Below are 19449 nucleotides of genomic sequence, written 5' to 3'. Positions count from 1 at the left end.
CAAGACATGAGATTACATATCTGCAAACTTGTACGGGTACTTGGTACACAGAAATCAACGTGAAATTTGTAGTGCTTTACTAGGCAATGGAATCAATTCATTTTCTGCACAATTTGCAGGACACTCACATAACACTCACAAATCTCCATATCATTCACTTTATGCAAATGTGCACTGTGGCTGTGTGCTGCATATTCCTCTTTCCCATATAAGACCTGACAAAGCAAAAAAACAAAGAGTGCATAGCACAGAAGGTTTTAAACTGTGTACTTAATAGTATATGTCAAAGCTAAATCCCTAACTGAAAACACTTTTACACCATATGTAATGCAGAAAATAGAGAATGCGACTGTTTGCCAAGGACAATAGTTTTTCCAACATTCAAATCAAACTGAAAGAATGAAACAATAATACTTTGTTTCCATTATCCCACAGAATTAGCGAAACTGGGCTACCTGAAGAACATGCAAGTTTTCATTAGCATTACTTGAGCAAGCCTCAGACAATTAGAATGGTTCAGGCAAAAAAAAAAGTGGCTACTACCAGGACATCAGGAGGTCAATAAATCAAACAACACTAAACTCACAGATGTTCGCACCTGCTTTCAATTGTATGAATAGTCTTCGTGGTGTGACAACCCCACTGCCACCAACTCAGGGAGCATGCGAGGCACGCGTAAAGAACAAAGCCAGTTCCCGAATGCTATGGCTGCAACCGAGGCACCGTCTTCTCTCATCTCTACTTGGACGTCATGCACTGCCATGGAACTCATCAATAAACTGGAGACATTCTGACTGACCTCACTTTTTCCACAGTAGCAATGAACCTCTTTTATAGTTGATAGTTTTCCTGTGAGGGAGTTTGTCAAACTAATGGTGACATAGTCATTATTACACACAGCGGGTACATGTGCAGATTGCTTGTCTTATAATAGAAAAAGAAATGCAGACATGTCTCTAGCAATGCGACCATACAAGAGACAAGCCCCAGCATGTGCAGCTAGCATGTTACCTTCATTTGCACCATGACCAGTGCTACTATTGGTCAGGCAAATGTGCAAAGCAGAGAAGCAAGCTTGTGAACAAGGAAAAGGTTCTATTCTGTGAACTTCCCTAATTTCCATAAGTATATACAGTCTACGCTCATTACAACGGACCCGTGTATATAATACTTATAATATATAAGACTCGTGTATATAATACTTTTGGATATAACGGACCATATTTCAACCTTAGTTTGCTCTACCAACATTATTACTGCAGTTAATAATGTTTGGTCACCGTGGTCCTGCGCCTGCGCTTGGATCATCACGTGGCCGCGACGCCAGCTGGTCGTGAAAGACGCATAAAAGGACGGCTTCACCGAGTGGGCCACGCAGTTCGGCGGCAGTGCACAAACAGTGCAAATCGTAACACACCTTCTTCCTTTGCAGCTCGCTGTCCTTAGCTCGACTCACGGAAAACCGCCCTTATCAACCTCGTGGACGGACGCCACGCTGCAAGCTTGGTCACCGTGGTCCTGCGCCTGCGCTTGGATCATCACGTGGCCGCGACGCCAGCTGGTCGTGAAAGACGCATAAAAGGACGGCTTCACCGAGTGGGCCACGCAGTTCGGCGGCGGTGCACAAACAGTGCAAATCGTAACACACCTTCTTCCTTTGCAGCTCGCTGTCCTTAGCTCGACTCACGGAAAACCGCCCTTATCAACCTCGTGGACGGACGCCCCGCTGCAAGCTTGGTCACCGTGGTCCTGCGCCTGCGCTTGGATCATCACGTGGCCGCGACGCCAGCTGGTCGTGAAAGACGCATAAAAGGACGGCTTCACCGAGTGGGCCACGCAGTTCGGCGGCGGTGCACAAACAGTGCAAATCGTAACACACCTTCTTCCTTTGCAGGTGAGAATTGGTGTTACTTGCTTTTAAATTTGCTTCTGTTCTTGTGCACTGCTGCCGAACACAGCGTGAAGTGTATTTGTTTTGCGTGAAGTGTATTTGCTTTGCTAATGGGGAAAGACTCCGTAAAGAATGCCGGAAAAGATGCAGAGAAGGACACAACTGACACAAAAGATCTTGCAGAGCTGTCAAAGGCGTTTGAAAACTTCAAACGTGATTTCAGAAGTCAGATGAGGGAAATTAAAGACAGCATAACTTTTTGCTCTGATACTTGCAGTGAGGTGAAAGATGCAGCCATCGATATTAAGAATATGAGAACTGAAATGCAAGAACTTATCAGGCAAAACATGGAACTAAAAGCAGAAAACAAGAAACTGGCACAAAAATGCGATGAGCTGGAGCAGTATCAGCGCCTAAACAATCTTGAGATAAAAGGTGCCCCGGTGGGAAATGATCCAGTGACAGTTGTGACAAAGATAGGGGAAGCTGTCGGCACGACGATTGATCCGGCTGACATCGACACATGCCACTGGATTCACACCCCTAAACCAGGTGTGCAGAAGATAATCGTTCGTTTTGTCAAAAGAACAAAACGTGACGATATTCTGGCGAAGTGTAGAAAGAAAAGGCTGGATAGTTCTGTGTTTGGGGATAAGAAGAAAATGCCCATTTTTGTAAATGAGCATTTGACTCAGAGGGGCAAGGCTTTGCTTGCAGCGGCAATACAGAAAAAGAAAAACTGGCTGGAAATTTGTCCGGACATCTGGTGGCAAAGTGCTAGCACGCAAAGATGAAGGTTCACGAGTGATACACATTGCGGATGAGGCAAGCCTGACTAAAATAGGAAATTGAACATGCAATGCGAAATACGAAATTGAAAATGGTTTATTATGTCTGATCCTTTTAGTAACCGAAAGTATTATGATGTTGCAGAATTTAATAGCGAATTCCACTCTGGCAAGAACTTGTTTTCGACATTACATATGAATTGTAGAAGTATAAAAAGAAAAGTCGATGATATTGCTGTTTTTCTACAGTCTCTATCAATTGGGTTTGATGTGCTGGTTTTCTCAGAAACATGGATCACTTGTAAAGAAGATGCACCGTTCCTTCCAGGTTATCGAAATGAAATCCTTTGTCGTGAACAACAAAAAGGTGGAGGTCTTGCTATTTATTTTAAGGCTGCGCTTTCTTGTGAATTGCTTGATAAGTATTCTGTCATGAATGATGATATTGAATGCATGACTATGTGTATTGGGCCATATTTAGTAGTTGGTGTATACGTATAGGCCACCCCGTGGCCACAAAAAGAAATTTATTCAGTTCCTTGACGTTTTGTTATCAACTGTTCTCTGGAATACTCCTTGCATAATTATGGGCGATATAAATATTGACCTCTGCTCCAATGATCCCTATGCGAAAGAATTTGAAACGCTTTTGCTTACATATGGAAGTGCAAATTTTATAAAATTACCTACTAGGATTACATCAGTAAGCGCTACGCTGCTTGATATATGTCCTTCAAATTTAAGTTCGCAGAATATAAAAACCGGGGTTTTTTCGTGTGACATCAGTGATCATATGCCCATCTTCTTTCTGGTATTATCTACTTCTCGTCTTTGCATACCAAAAACCCAGACATTTCTACATCGAACTAAAAACAGCAAAACTCGGGAAAATTTTTTTCACTTAGTTTAGAACCTAGATTGGAGCACTGTTTATAGGCAAAATAACCCTGATGAAGCTTATAACGCCTTCCTAAAGCTGTTGCGTGCTAGTTATGATGCAGCATTTCCACTTCATGAGTTCTCACGTGATATAAATAAAAAATGCAGAAAGCCTTGGATAAATTCTGATCTTTACAGGCGCATTAAAATAAAGAATAAGTTGTACCACGATTTCATCCATTCGAGAGAGCCCGACGCGTTCACTAAATATAAGGTATATAGAAATGTTTTAACTTCAGACATAAGGAAGGCTAAAACGAACTACTATGAAAAGTTATTTGAAAAAATTTACGCCAATCAGAGGAAATTATGGGAAGTCGTAAATGGGCTTACGAACAGGAATAAAGGCTGTCATAGGACACAGGACCTAACAATTAATGGCGAAACACTCAGCGGCGAAAGTTTGGCCAATGTCATGAACGAACACTTCATAAACGCGGGCTCCTATGTTGCAACCGATGGAAATACGGAAAGTACCCCAACTGCTGATAGGTCTACTGTACCTTATTCTATTTTTTTGGTTCCCACAAATCCGGTCGAAGTAGAAAACTTCATCAGAAAGCTTAAAAATAACGTTGCATCAGGTATTGATGAAATAGGTTCTGCTGAGTTAAAATTGATATCACCATTGATATGTGATGTATTGGCCTATATTATCAACCTCACCCTCACTGCCGGTGTATTTCCGGAACAGTTAAAGGTGGCAAAAGTCACTGCAGTACATAAAGGTGGTGATATCAATAGTTTGGCAAATTATCGACCAATATCTGTGCTTCCAACAATATCAAAAATATTTGAAGGAGTAATTTACAGTAGACTTGCATCCTTTTTTGATAAACATCAAATAATAACAAAGAGTCAACATGGTTTTCAAAAAAATAAGTCGACGGAGCAAGCTCTATTATATATCAAGGATAAGATAATCGACCATATGGAAAAGAAAAAATACACACTTGGGCTCTTTCTTGATCTTCAAAAAGCATTCGACTCCATACAATTCCAACTGTTAATTCAGAAATTATCGAGGTATGGAGTGCGTGGAGTCGCACTTCAACTCTTTAAAAGTTACCTTGAAGATCGCTATCAATTCGTGCAAATTAATAACACAATGTCTAAAAAGATAAAATTAAACCAAGGAGTCCCCCAAGGGTCCATATTGGGGCCACTATTGTTCCTTGCTTATATAAATGATATTGTAGAAATTCCTGATTCCCCTGAACTTATTATGTACGCTGATGATACAAACGTTTTCTTTTCATCAGACAATTTATTATCACTTGAAGTCAGTGTAAATAGTTATTTAGGGCATCTTTCAGAATGGTTAAGGCAAAATAAGCTACGCTTAAATGCCAAAAAAACAACCTATATGATATTCCGACCTATAAACAAGCCTATCAGCAAAATACGTGTCACATTTGAAGGAAATTGTATTACACACGTTAGGGAACAAAAATTTCTTGGTGTGTGGTTTCAGGAGGAATTAAACTGGAATACACATGTAAATCACCTGATTACCGCATTAGCGCGAATGGTTGGTTGTTTTCACAAAACAGTACACTTAATCCCATTAAGGTTAAAACTAAATATGTACTATGCACTCTTTCATTCTAAGGTAACTTATGGGATATTAGTCTGGGGAACAACATCGCAAAGAAATTACCATAGACTTGTTACTATGCAGAAGAAAATATTGCGCTGTTTCGAAAAGTACAGGGGAAAATTACAAGATCTGCCAACTGCTCCACTGTTCATAAAACATTCCATGCTCAGGGTTGATCAGTTATACTATTTTAAATTGCTCCAAGTAATTCAACAAAATAAATTATATGAACAAAGCCGCATCGAAAAACCATACTACTGTTTACGAGAACAAAGGATACGAGCACCTAAAGTAAGAACTAATTACGGAAAACAAAGTGCTGCGTACCAGACACATCATGTTTTGAATATCCTTGCAGATAGATTGAACTTTAAGGGTAGTAGTGCTGCATTTAAAAAACAAGCAAAGAACTTATTAATTACCACATGTATACAGTATAAACATTAACCTGTGAATTTTCATGCCTCGACCAATGCTTAAATCATTCAAAATTAGTATTTTGAGTGTTTCCATGTATAATGAAATTTCATTGTATTCTCATGCATTCTTATTTTCAAATTTCTTGAATTTATTTTGTGTAGCTATATATTATGGCGTGCGTGCGACCTCTTCTGTATGATTATTTAGAGATGTTATATAAATATTTCTCTTGTTTATGTGATTTGTTATGTGTACTCTTGCAAGTAGCTAGTTGTCCATTTTCCTGAAAATGCTGTACTGCGATCTCTCTCTCTCTCTCTCTCTCTCTCTCTCTCTCTCTCTCTCTCTCTCTCTTTTTTTTTTTGCTGTTGAACTCGAAGCGTATGAGCTGCCACGAACTGCGGAGGGACAGGGACCTTTCTCAGGCTTGATTGCCTTTAGCCCCTGCCCCTGCAGTGAGCTTTGTATACTGCTTACTGTAAATAAAAAAACCCTTACCCCCCCTTAAAAAGTTTGCTTTTGATGGACCACACTACAATAGACTACCGGCTACAGAGGATGAAATTAGTAGCAATTTTCTTTCAAAATCGGGTGTATAAAACAGACTTTTTGCCGGGTAAACACAGGCTGGCAACTGACTTGCTAGGGTCGGCGGACAATCGTGGCTCAACATTGCGCGCGTGTGCGAGAGAGAGAGAGAAACAGGAAGTCGGGTGGAAAGTGCTCCGTCTTTTGCATGCGAGGCATGGGGGGGAGGCGAGGGAAAGGGGAGTTCTACTCCAGCAGCTGCTGCTTACGGCACGGCTGGGCGGGGGCCACATCTTGAAAGTTATTTGCGATGTAGACAAAGTGCGCACCCGTGCGGGCCTCATCTTGAAAGTGATCTGCAATGCTTGCAGAGCGCACGCAGTGCTGGTAGCTTTGTATGTGCTTTGCTTTCAACACTTTGTCTGCGTTGAAGCGAGAGATGCCCGAAGGTCAATTCAATCGCTGCTGCTGCCGCGATTACTCACTTCAACGTTCTGACAGCTACTTTCTGCGTTCATCAAGCAAGATGTGTTCATGTTTACCTGCAAGCACGTGACACCCTGCTTGTTAATTTGGTTAGTAAGTTAATGTTCACAACTTTATACCACCGATAAAACTACCATCGTTACTTCACGTAGCTGTCTACTAATTTGCTATCACAATCGATGCTTCGCCTCTCTGGTGAAACTGCAACCTTTCTTGTTTGTTTTTTACTTTGTATGTTCGTCACTCACTCATTACAATATCATTGTTACACATTGGGACCAAAGTTTCAGAAGTGAGGCGTTTCGGATATTACAGACTTTGAATAAAACGGGCATTTTTTGTCAGATTATCAGGGTTCGTTGTAACAAGAGTTGACTGTACAAGTACACTGATGGCATGCAGACTGGTAATGGTGTGACAATAACCCTTGTCTGTTTAACTTCTTACATGGCTTGACCTGACACAAGATGGTGTTAGAATTGTTGTGCCATTAAACACTATAACAACTGTCGCTTAACTTCTGTGCTGACTGATAAGAACTCATGTATATTAATGTAAAGCTCGCAGACTTGTCGCAGAAGAAATATTACTCTATGGAAAACCCCGTAACAGAGAGTTCAAGGCTGCAAAAGTACGATGAAGGAGTACCTGCAAGATGTGGAACAGCTGCCGAAGAACATTCTGCTCACGCAGCAGCTTTTGCCGTTCCCGGTTGGGTTTAGTCACTACTAGTTCGAGAGGGTCAGATTTGTTTGGATCTCCCTCACGACTGGCCGTGAAATAGATGACCTCCTGAAGCAGTTGCAGCAGTGAACGACGCTCCGTGACACCTGCACGGCCACTTTCCAAAGCGCCAACCAGTGTCTGCAAAACCTAGACATGACATGACAACAAGGGCTACAGAAACAGCACTGATAGCAATGTCACATCACGCTTCCAAGAGAAAGCAATATTCAACACATGATATAATGGCAAACCATGGTGTACTATGTGCTGCACTAGTGTGGATGTTATGTTTTCTGGTACCTAGATTTCTCTGAATTATACATTTTCTGGCAAGAAAACCGAGTTGGAACCTAAACACATGCACATAAATGCAAGAACAGGAGGCAAAATCTTTTCCCAAGAATCATACTGGTCTACAGTAAAACCTCGGTGATAAAAAACTCAAGGGGTTGCATAAGATATTCATATCACCCGAAATTCTTATCACCAAAAAAAAATATGACATCAGCATGTTACAGACCCAGAAACTCATTTTTAGAAATTTATTCACGATGGAAGAAGTCCCGGATGTCCTTCTGGGTTTTCTTTTTTGTAGAAAAAATAAATGATGAAGAAAAGGAAGTACAGTTGTCAACTTCCAAATGAAGGTTTCATGGAGCATTGCTTTATCTGAACAATTTATCGTTTGCCCCATTCAATTCCAGCCATTTTTTCCCGCAGTGTAAAAGCTGCAGTGTTGTTCATGCGAAGCAAGTACTCTGGATTTCCCAATTCAGTGTACTCTTAACCCTAACTAACAGCCGTGGTCGGCAGCTTGAATCAGCACAATTCTTCCACCTAACCCAGCCGCTGGTTACTAGAAGATCCAAACAGCAACTTTCAATCGTCAGTAAGGTTATCTATTGCATTGCAGGTCAGGGTGCACGAAAAGAAAAATTTCCGCATATGAATGGAATACGAATAATTGGCCTCAAATATTGAATAATGATGTCCACATGAATTTATTAGCAAGTTTAGTTGTTTTAACATGTTGGAACATCAAAATTATGTTGTCAACGATAAATAATTCGGCTAGTAAGTCATTATTCTAAAAGATTGTGTATTTGACTCATGTTTACTTAAGAAATGGAGTAATTCCCGCTATTTGCTCTTGCCAATCTGCGCCTTGATGTGTTGTGTTTTACGGCGCAAGGGCCAGTTATGGCCAAAGGGCACCATGAAACATTGTAATGTTATCAATGTATTGTGGATAGCATGGACAATGAATTGTCATGGTGGAAGCGACATGGCTGTAAAAAGGCCTAGAAAACTGGCTGTAAATTGCATAAAACATATAGGTACTAAAATAATGACACTGTCTAGTTAGTGATGCAGGCTGTGGCAACAAGGTTTCGTTAAAACATGATGCAGCAAAGCATAACAGTGACACAAGAACTTCAAAAGAGCTCTTGTATACAAGGGCTGTTAATCATGTGCTAAAATTACCTGGCCAAATGATTTTCAGGGTGTCCATTTCAGCTAAAAGCTCCAAGACGATTTGCAGAATAAAAGGCGATTCATTGCTAAGAAAAAATGCCGGGTGTAGGGGTATGTTTTCGCGATATGCAGAAGGGGAATATTTTTTCCTCTCTGCTTCTATTGCAGGGCATTGAATAAGAACATGGAGAACTGTGAGATTATTGCCACACTTACTACAAGTCAGAGGACCGCTGCCAGTCAAAAGGTAAGAGTGAGTACTGTAAGCGTGTCCTATTCTTAATTGACAAAGAAGTACTACCTTATATCATGCTGTTTTTCCAGTTATCCAGTTTCCTAGTTTTGGTTTTATCCTGTGCAGCTTATACAATACTTGGGTATTCCACTGTCCTTGCCAATGTTTCCCTAGCTTATGGTGCAGAAAAGACTTGAGATCGGTGGAAGGGACAGGAATGTTTGTATCTGTGTCGCTAAAAGTTACTGACATAGTGCCTTCATCAATAGCTTCATTGCCTTTTATACTTTTATGACCAGGTACTCAGCACATGGCAATCACTTGATTGCACATATATGCAAAGCAGAACAGACTGTACAGCTCACTAAAAACTGAGCTCTTATGTTTTCTTGGACTATGTAGGGCTCTGATTACACTTAATGAATCTGTAAACACAACAGCCACAGTGAGATTTGTGAGCCCTATGTTTTGAATAGCCGAGAGTATAGTGTAGGCTTCCGCTGTAAAGATAATTGTGTGTGGATTTAGTGCCCCGGATATTGAAAATGAAGGTCCGAGAGCTGCATAAGGAACTCCATTAGAGGACTTCGAAGCATCTGTATAGTATTCTGTATAAGAGTACTTCTCCTGAATGGAATTGTATATGTGCTTCTGGTGCACGCTTTGATATTTCTAGAAAAGAGATGTCGCATTCAATGGTCAGCCATTCCCACGGTGGGGGCAGGTGAGTGGGAGCCATTAGGACATTCTCTGGAAATGGAACACTTGTTTCTTCTGCCAGTGCTATTAAACAAAGGTTCTACAGAGCCCTAATAGCTGGGCGGTTACGAAATAGCCTAGCAGTAGACACATTACAAATAGATGAATGACATGAATGCTCCACGTCTGATTTAACCTTGAGAGCATAGGAAAAACTTAGATATGTCCTTTGGAGATGTAATGACAATTCATTAGACTCCACATAGAGGCTTTCTACAGGACTTGTCCTAAATGCACCTGTAGCCAGGCGTATACCCAAGTCATGAACGGGATCTAGCATCTTCAAAGCACTAGACACAGCAGAGCTATATACTATAGCTCCATAGAGGAGGCGGGACCATATAGGGCTTTTGTAGAGGCTCAAAAGGCATCTCCTGTCACTTCCCTAAGATGTGCGTGACAAGAGGTTCAGTAAATTCATTGTCTTCAGACACCTCGCTCTCAGATACCTAAGGTGAGGAAAAAATGTTAGTTTGGAGTCTAAGATAGTTCCTAAAAATTTATGTTCATGGCTGACAGATAGCGTTGTCCATTAAGATAGCAGGGTCAGGTAGTATACTTCTCTTTTTTGAGAATAGAACGCACATGCTTTTTTGGGGGTTTAATTAAATCCATTCTCGTCAGCCCACTTACACAATTTGTTTAGGCCAAGCTGTACACATCGCTCACAGATAGAAATATTACATGATTTAAATCCTATTTGCACGTCATCCACATACACAGAATAAAAATTGTGCATGGTATGACCCTACAAAGGAAATTCATTTTTACAATGAATAGGGTGCAGCTCAGCACACCACCTTGTGGTACACCCGTTTCCTGTGTAAATGGACAAGGTAACACATTAGCAACCCTGGCACGGAACGTATGATTAGAGAGGTAGCTTTAAATCACGTTCAAGAGGTTGCCTCGGACACTCATACCAGCCAGAACACGAAGAATTCTAAAACGCCAAGTTGCATCATATGCCTTCTTCATATCTAAAAATACCAATAATAGTTTGTTAGTTAGTTGGGGTTTAATGGCACAAAGGCAACTAAGGCCATGCTGTGCCAGTCACAAGACAAAAGGAAACGAAAGGTTAAAGCAGGCAAACCTGCATTACATTATAGTTCACGTAAATAACCAGTTGTCTCTAAAAAGTGGAATAGGTTAGTAAATGGCACTAGTGGGTCATCTGCCAGTAATAGGGCAGGGTGTAAAGGCATATTTAAATTATATAGGTCGTGTAAAAGCTTCCGTCGCTGTGTTTCAAACTGTGGACATGTTATAAGGATATGTATTACTGTAAGAGGTTGATTGCATTTTTCGCAAGTCGGCGGGTTTTCTTTACGGAGGAGAAAGTTGTGTGTTAAATGTGTGTGTCCAATTCGAAGTCGACACAGGATAACCTCATAGAACCATTGCTGGTGAGTGCACGACTTCCACTCACCAATTACGGGTTTAGTAAGATGTAGCTTGTTGCTTAAGCAATGGTCCCATGTCTGTTGCCATTTGGCCATCAAGGCCTTCCTAATCGCCGTGATACTATCCCGATATGGAAGCGCCGTGTTTGTTATGTATTTGCGCGCTGCCATTGATGCACACCTATCCGCTGCTTCATTTCCCGGTATACCGACATGGCTTGGTACCCAGCAAAACCTAATTGACCGGCCGTATTTGTTTAATGTTACCATGTTTAAAATGTCCCCTATCAGGGGTTCATATTCGGATTTCGCCTGTAGAGCCTTCAGAGTGCTTAATGAATCAGTGTATATTACTGTGTTTTCGTGTTTGTCAGCAATGCTCTTTTTAACTACAGTCCATATTGCGTTTACTTCGGCTGTGTAGACAGAGGCATGTTGTGGTAATCGAATACTTGTTTCCCAATTTTCCATTACGGCCCCCACACCCACGTGACCTTTTGTTTTCGAGCCATCAGTGTAATATTGCATGTTATTTTGAAATTTGTCCTGAAGTGCACGGAATTCTTGTATAATGTGTTCGTGTGGGATGCCTCTTTTCTTTAGATGTGTTAACGTCCAATCACATAAGTGTGTGAAATCGTACCACGGGGCCAACCATTGTGGTTTCTTGGCAACCTGGAGGACTTCGTGGGGAATGTCATAGTCCCGACAGTATTGCTTATACCGCAGGACAAGTGGCCTAATCGTGTTCGGTTTATTTGTGTAGTGTAAGCGTGTGTTGCATTCAACGAGAAGAAAGGGGGTTAACCGAGGGGCCCGATTTTATTAGTCATATCAGAAGAAGCCAACAAACACTGACACCAAGGACAACATAGGGGAAATTACTTTGTGCTTTAATAAACGAAATAAAGAAACGATAAATTAATGGAAATTAAAGTGGATGAAAAAAGAACTTGCCGCAGGTGGGAACCGAACCCACAACCTTCGCATGTCGCGTGCGATGCTCTACCAATTGAGCTACCGCGGCGTCGTTTTCCCATCCACTTTCTTGGGTATTTATGTGTCCTAGTAGAACCCTGGGAGTGTTAGCCAGCGCCATCACACGCAGACCTTGGCGGCGGACGTGGAACGTCCTTCTTGCCCCAGGCATCACGAGAACGTGATCTTATTGGGTGAAGGCAACTGGTCAATAAACCCACATATGCTACCTGAAGGCATCAATGTTGCCGGATTTGAGACCCTCGTTATGTAATCAACGAGAAGAAAGGGGGTTAACCGAGGGGCCCAATTTTCTTAGTCATATCAGAAGAAGCCAACAAACACTGACACCAAGGACAACATAGGGGAAATTACTTTGTGCTTTAATACACGAAATAAAGAAACGATAAATTAATGGAAATTAAAGTGGATGAAAAAACAACTTGCCGCAGGTGGGAACCGAACCCACAACCTTCGCATGTCGCTTCCAACCACAACCGAACACAACCACAACCGAACCACAACCTTCGCAGTTGTTTTTTCATCCACTTTAATTTCCATTAATTTATCGTTTCTTTATTTCGTGTATTAAAGCACAAAGTAATTTCCCCTATGTTGTCCTTGGTGTCAGTGTTTGTTGGCTTCTTCTGATATGACTAATAAAATTGGGCCCCTCGGTTAACCCCCTTTCTTCTCGTTGATTACATAACGAGGGTCTCAAATCCGGCAACATTGATGCCTTCAGGTAGCATATGTGGGTTTATTGACCAGTTGCCTTCACCCAATAAGATCACGTTCTCGTGATGCCTGGGGCAAGAAGGACGTTCCACGTCCGCCGCCAAGGTCTGCGTGTGATGGCGCTGGCTAACACTCCCAGGGTTCTACTAGGACACATAAATACCCAAGAAAGTGGATGGGAAAACGACGCCGCGGTAGCTCAATTGGTAGAGCATCGCACGCGACATGCGAAGGTTGTGGGTTCGGTTCCCACCTGCGGCAAGTTCTTTTTTCATCCACTTTAATTTCCATTAATTTATCGTTTCTTTATTTCGTTTATTAAAGCACAAAGTAATTTCCCCTATGTTGTCCTTGGTGTCAGTGTTTGTTGGCTTCTTCTGATATGACTAATAAAATCGGGCCCCTCGGTTAACCCCCTTTCTTCTCGTTGATTACATAACGAGGGTCTTGAATCCGGCAACATTGATGCCTTCAGGTAGCATATGTGGGTTTATTGACCAGTTGCCTTCACCCAAAAAGATCACGTTCTCGTGACGCCTGGGGCAAGAAGGACGTTCCACGTCCGCCGCCAAGGTCTGCGTGTGGTGGCGCTGGCTAACACTCCCAGGGTTCTACTAGGACACATAAATACCCAAGAAAGTGGATGGGAAAACGACGCCGCGGTAGCTCAATTGGTAGAGCATCGCACGCGACATGCGAAGGTTGTGGGTTCGGTTCCCACCTGCAGCAAGTTGTTTTTTCATCCACTTTAATTTCCATTAATTTATCGTTTCTTTATTTCGTTCATTAAAGCACAAAGTAATTTCCCCTATGTTGTCCTTGGTGTCAGTGTTTGTTGGCTTCTTCTGACGTGTGTTGCATTGTGTGAGGATGTTGTCGCATATGTGTTGTGGTGAAGACTGAATTCTGAGTATGTAGGAAAAAGTGAGGAATGCTCTGCGCTGCTGTAAGGAGGGGAGGGTTCATTACACTCGACGTATAAACTTGGGATAGGTGAAGTTCGGTAGGCACCACTTGCCAGTCGCAGTCCAACGTTATGTACCGGATCAAGTCGTTGGATGTAGGACAGTCTGGCTGAGCCGTAAACCACGGAGCCGTAGTCTAAAAGGCTACGCACAAGAGACCGGCAAACACGTAAAAGGCACGTTCGGTCGGAACCCCAGTGCTTATGAGACAACATTTTAAGGATACTTAGAGCTTTATTTGCTTTAATCTTTAGTGCTTTTATGTGAGTTAGGAAGTTAAGTTTGGTGTCAAAGGTTACTCCTAAAAACTTATGGTCTTGTTTCACCGGCAGTATGGTGTCATTCAGTTTTAGGACTGGATCGCTGTGTAGCCCTCGTTTCTGAGAGAACAAAACAGTAACTGTTTTTTGTGTGGAGAAACGGAAACCATTTTTGTTGGCCCATTGTGTAAGTTTGTTTATTGTTATTTGAAGCTGCCTTTCACAGGTTGTCAAATTTGAAGCACGGCAAGCCACTTGGAGATCGTCTACGTAAACAGAGTGCATAAGAGACGACGGTATAATCTTATTAACTGAATTCATCTTTACTATAAACAGCGTCGTGCTGAGAACACAGCCTTGCGAAACGCCATTTTCCTGCGTAAATGTATTAGAATGAACTGTACCCAGACGTACCTGAAATGTTCTTTTAGACATGAAATCAGTTAGGCAATTCAGCATTTTACCACGGATGCCGAGGTCAGCCAGGTCTCTTAAAATTCCATATCTCCATGTGGTATCATAGGCTTTTTCTAAATCGAAGAAAACTGCAAGACAGTGTTGTTTGTGTAAAAATGCATGTCGAATTTCATGTTCAAGACGGACAAGATGGTCAGTAGTTGAACAACCCTTTTTATATCCACACTGGTGAGGGTCTATGAGGTTTCTTGATTCTGAAATAAATGAGAGTCTGATATTGATAATGCTTTCATATGATTTTGCCAAACAGCTCGTGAGGGGGGCAATGGGTCTGTAGCTGCTTGCGGATGTTGGGGATTTACCGGCTTTTAGAAATGGAACTACTATGGCTTTTTTCCACTCTTCGGGCATTATACCTGATTCCCAGATTATGTTGAAAAACTTAAGGAGAGCTTCTACAGATGCCTGGGATAGATGAGCCAGCATGGCGTAGTGAATACGGTCATGTCCTGGCGCTGTGTTTTTCCCTGCAGAAAGGACTCTGTTTATTTTTTGTTGTGTGAGGGGGGAATTGTACGGCTCATTTGATGCCCCAGTAGTGGGCAGCCTCTGTTTTTCAGCAGACTGTTTGTACTGTAAGAATTCCTTTGTATAATTTGCTGAACTGGATACATCACGGAAATGTTCACCAAGTATATCTGCCTGATCTTGTATTGTTGTCTGTGTGTCTGTACTTGTAAGTAACGGTATTGTGTAAGATGAGTAATCTCCCCGAAACTTTCCTACCTGTTCCCACATGCGTTTAGACATGACTGAACTGTTTACGGACGATACGTATTTCTTCCACGATGATTTTTCTGCCTGCCTTCTGATAAATCATGTCTTGGCTTTGGCCTGTTTAAAGCATAAAAGGTTGGTATAGGTGACGTGTCTTCGTAACATACCCCAGGCCCTATTTTGAAGCTTCTTTGTTTCTGTGCACTCAGGAGTCCACCAAGGGAAATGTTTTTTTCGCACAAGGCTGGATGTTTGAGGTATTGATTTTTCTGCCGCTGAAATTAAAACCGCAGCGAACTTCTCATTAATTTCATTTACGCTGAGTTCATTTAAAAGGACTTCTTCGAGTTTTGCATATTTAATAAAAAGCGGCCAGTCGGCAAGATGTGTTTTCCAGCGGCGTGGCTTAGTGTTTATGGTAGGTAATGGCGATGTTAGCTTGATAAATGCCGGCAAATGATCACTTCCATATGAAGTGTCCAAGACTTCCCACTTAAAATCAGTAAAAACAGACGGCGAGCAGAAGGCTAAATCTAGACAGCTAAATTTGCGTGAGCTTGGTGAGAAATATGTTGGTGAACCCAAGTTTAAAAGACATATGCTGTTAGACAAAATAAAATCTTAGATTACTTGCCCTCTTTGGTCTGTTCTATCGCTGCCCCAGAGGCTACAATGGGCATTAAAATCTCCTACTAGAATAAAAGGCTCCGGCAACTGGTGTATTAGATTTTCCAGTTGTCTAGTAGTAAAGTGAGTATGGGGTGGGATGTAGAGTGAACAGATGGTGATGGTTTTATGTGATAGAACGGTGACGGCAACAGCCTCGAAAGTAGTATTCAGCTGAACATTTTGTGTAGGGGTGCCGCCCTGAACGACTATGGCGACTCCTCCTGACAAACGGCTAGAGTGTTCGCGGTCCCTTCGGACAACGGTGAAACCTTTGAGAATGTTACTATATTTTGGGCCAAGATTCGTTTCCTGAAGACACACTGCAACTGGCGAAAAAGTGTTGATAATGTCTTTGATGTCACCTATATTGTGTACAAGACCTCTGCAATTTCAGTGTACAATGAAAGCCATGGTTGTAAAATAAAAAATGTACTGATGTTTGCAAACTTAAAAGTTAAAGGTGACATGCGGTATGGGACAGTACACATTTAATGGGCGGTAACCGTTCAGGTTGCCTGTCCCTTTTTCTGTATAGTTATAAGGACCTTGTCCTTTTTGGAGCACTCAGAAGAGCGCTGTTCTTTTGGCGTCAATGACGCAGGGCTTTTCGGATCGACCTCCATCGCCTTTTCCGAGGCGCTGGACGATCGAGAGCCAGGCGCTGAGACGCGCGACTCGGGCCATGGAGTACGGTTCAACTTCGGGCCCTGCGGCACTGTGGTCTGCTGGGCCGTCTTCGTTGCTGATGGAGCAGCACTGGCTGCAGCCACCAAGGGGGCGGTTGGGGTTTCTACAGGGGTACCGGACGTGGATCCTGTAGATTCCTGAGGCCGGTGCGACGCTGCCCCCTGCCGCGTCACACTGGCATAGCTTGTTTGAGGTAAGTGCCCTAGTCTTTTCCTCGCTTCGTAGAATGAAATCTTTTCTTTTACTGTGATTGCAATTATTTCTTTTTCTCTTTTCCAGCAAGGGCAGCTCCGCGAGTAAGCAGGATGATCGCCCTTGCAATTGACACATTGTGCGGGAGCATTGCAGTTGTCAGATGCATGGTCGTTGGCACTACACTTCGCGCATGTTTCCTTTCCTCTGCATGATTGAGATGCATGCCCGAACCTCTGGCACTTGAAACACCGCCTTGGGTTGGGTATGTACGGTCTGACGTTGATTTTCAGATATCCTGCGTCGAGAGAACTAGAAACAGTGCTACTGCCAAATGTCAAAATCACATGTTTCGTCGGGATCTGTTGGTCATTTCGTCGTAGTGTTATTCTCTGAACCTTAATTACGTTTTGCTCCTGAAATCCTTCGAGTAGCTCTTCGTCACTGAGGTTCAAGAAGTCTTCTTCAGATATAACTCCCCTGCTAGTGTTGAGTGAGCGGTGTGGAGAGACTGTTACTTTGATGTCACCGATATTGGTGAGTTCGGCGAGCTTTTCTAGTTGACTTTTCTTGGTCAGTTCAAGGAGGAGGTCTCTGCTAGCCATTTTTGAGGCCTTGTAACCCAATCCAATTGTGTTTGCTAGGCATTTCGATACTGTGAATGGTGACAGTTTTCTAACGGTGGTGTTGCCTTCACTATGAAGAACATGGTATTTCGGAAATGTGTGTTCGCTTGGTTTCAAAAAGAACTGGAAAGTTGCTTCGGTGCGACCTCTTTTCAGAGGCCGATCTGAAAGTCACGGGAACGCTTCTGCCATTGGATGGTTTCAAAATTTGGCGGCGGTGGTAGCCACCCACAACGGAGCCCAACAAGGGGACGCTACAGGTTCCAAGAAACCTTCAGACGCCAGCTATACAGCGCCACTATAACCTAATGTATATACCCAAGGTTGAATATATCACACACGGTTAACCCTTGCCGCCAGGAAATAGGGAAGTAATAAGAAGTGAAGAGAAGACAGGAAATATGGGAAAGTGGGAGAGAAAGATGAAGATTGGAGAGGAGGACAGGAAAAGGCGACTGCCGATTTCCTCGAGGTGGGTCAGTCTGGAGGTGCCGTCTATGTGAAGCAGAGGCCAAAGAGGTGTGTTGCCTCCGCCGGGGGGCCTTAAAGGTCCAGACACCCAGCATCGGCTCAACCTCCAGGATCCCCCTTTCCCCAGACACGGTTAAGCCGCGCACGGCTACACGCGGGAGGGTCCAACCCTCGTGTGCTCGGGTACGTGGTGTCGCAACACACCAAACGCCTGCTGACGCAGACGCCCCTGCGGGGTCCAATAATAAAAACTGTTTGTGGACAAAGGCATCTCAGATATTCACCTCGATGCAGACAAGGTGATCTGTTGTGGATCTACCTTCCCTAAAACCACACTGCAAGGGGTCTAGTATTTTGTTGCTTTCAAGATGATGAATTAGGCATCTGTTTACCATTTTCTCAAAGAGTTTGGATAAGCAGCTTGTCAGGGCTATAGGCCTGTAGGTGCTGGCCGAAGTCAGATAATAATAATAATATTTGGGGTTTAACGTGCCAAAACCACTTTCTCATTATGAGGCACGCCGTAGTGGAGGACTCCAGAAATTTTGACCACCTGGGGTTCTTTAACGTGCACCTAAATCTAAGCACACGGGTGTTTTCGCATTTCGCCCCCATCGAAATGCGGCCACCATGGCCGGGATTCGATCCCGCGACCTCGTGCTCAGCAGCCCAACACCATAGCCACTGAGCAACCACGGCGGGTCCGAAGTCAGACCCTTGCCCTCTTTGAGAATAGGAATTATGACTGCTTGCTTCCAGGCAGATGGAATATGACTGGCAGAGAATATGGCGTTAAAAAGTGATAGTAGTGTTTTGTGTGTTTCGATGTGTAAGTATTCGATCATCTCATAAACTATTCGATCGCTTCTAGGAGCCAATTTATTGCAACAATTTAGTGCAGCCTGAAATTCCACCATGTTAAATAGACAGTTGTAAGGCTCATTTTTATTTCCTTATTGATCCCGAAGCTGTCGCTCCACTTGTCACTGGTATCTTAGGAATGCATCTGAGTAATGGGATGAACTAAAGATGTACTGAAAATGTGCCCCTAGAGAATCAGCTTGGTCCTCAATAGTGTCTCCTTGTGTGTTTACTAAAGGTAGAGGATGAGTTTCGCGGCCTTTTAGTTTGTTCACCCTGTTTCAAGCTTTTCGTTTGTCTGTATATGAATTGATGCTACTGATGTATTGTTCCCAGCTTTCCCGTTTAGCATGGTGGCATGTTCTTCTACCTTGTGACTTTATTTTCTTGAAACTGATCAAGTTCTCAGCAGTAGGAGAGTCGCGAAGGTGACTCCAAGCCTTATTTTTATTTCTACGAGCTTCCTTACACTCCGCATTCCACCAGGGAACACATCATTTGGAGGGCGATCTATTTGATTCAGGGATACATAATGACACCGTATCAACAATAAA

At 42.8% G+C, this 19449-nt stretch overlaps 1 protein-coding gene across 2 annotated transcripts in view; it reads right to left on the bottom strand.

The window, feature by feature from the left end:
• Itpr (Inositol 1,4,5,-trisphosphate receptor) overlaps nt 1–19449 on the bottom strand; it is a 174015-nt gene that overhangs the window by 124019 nt on the left and 30547 nt on the right. For both annotated transcript variants that reach the window (XM_075696968.1, XM_075696969.1), the window contains exon 9: nt 7301–7525. In XM_075696968.1, the coding sequence (XP_075553083.1) occupies nt 7301–7525 (225 nt within the window). The remainder of the gene's footprint in view (nt 1–7300; nt 7526–19449) is intronic.

The sequence above is a fragment of the Dermacentor variabilis genome, chromosome 6, assembly GCF_050947875.1.
Source record: "Dermacentor variabilis isolate Ectoservices chromosome 6, ASM5094787v1, whole genome shotgun sequence".
Classification (NCBI taxonomy): domain Eukaryota; kingdom Metazoa; phylum Arthropoda; class Arachnida; order Ixodida; family Ixodidae; genus Dermacentor; species Dermacentor variabilis.
The sequence above is the reverse complement of the archived record's forward strand: the minus strand, read 5'-3'. Positions and strand labels throughout refer to the sequence as shown.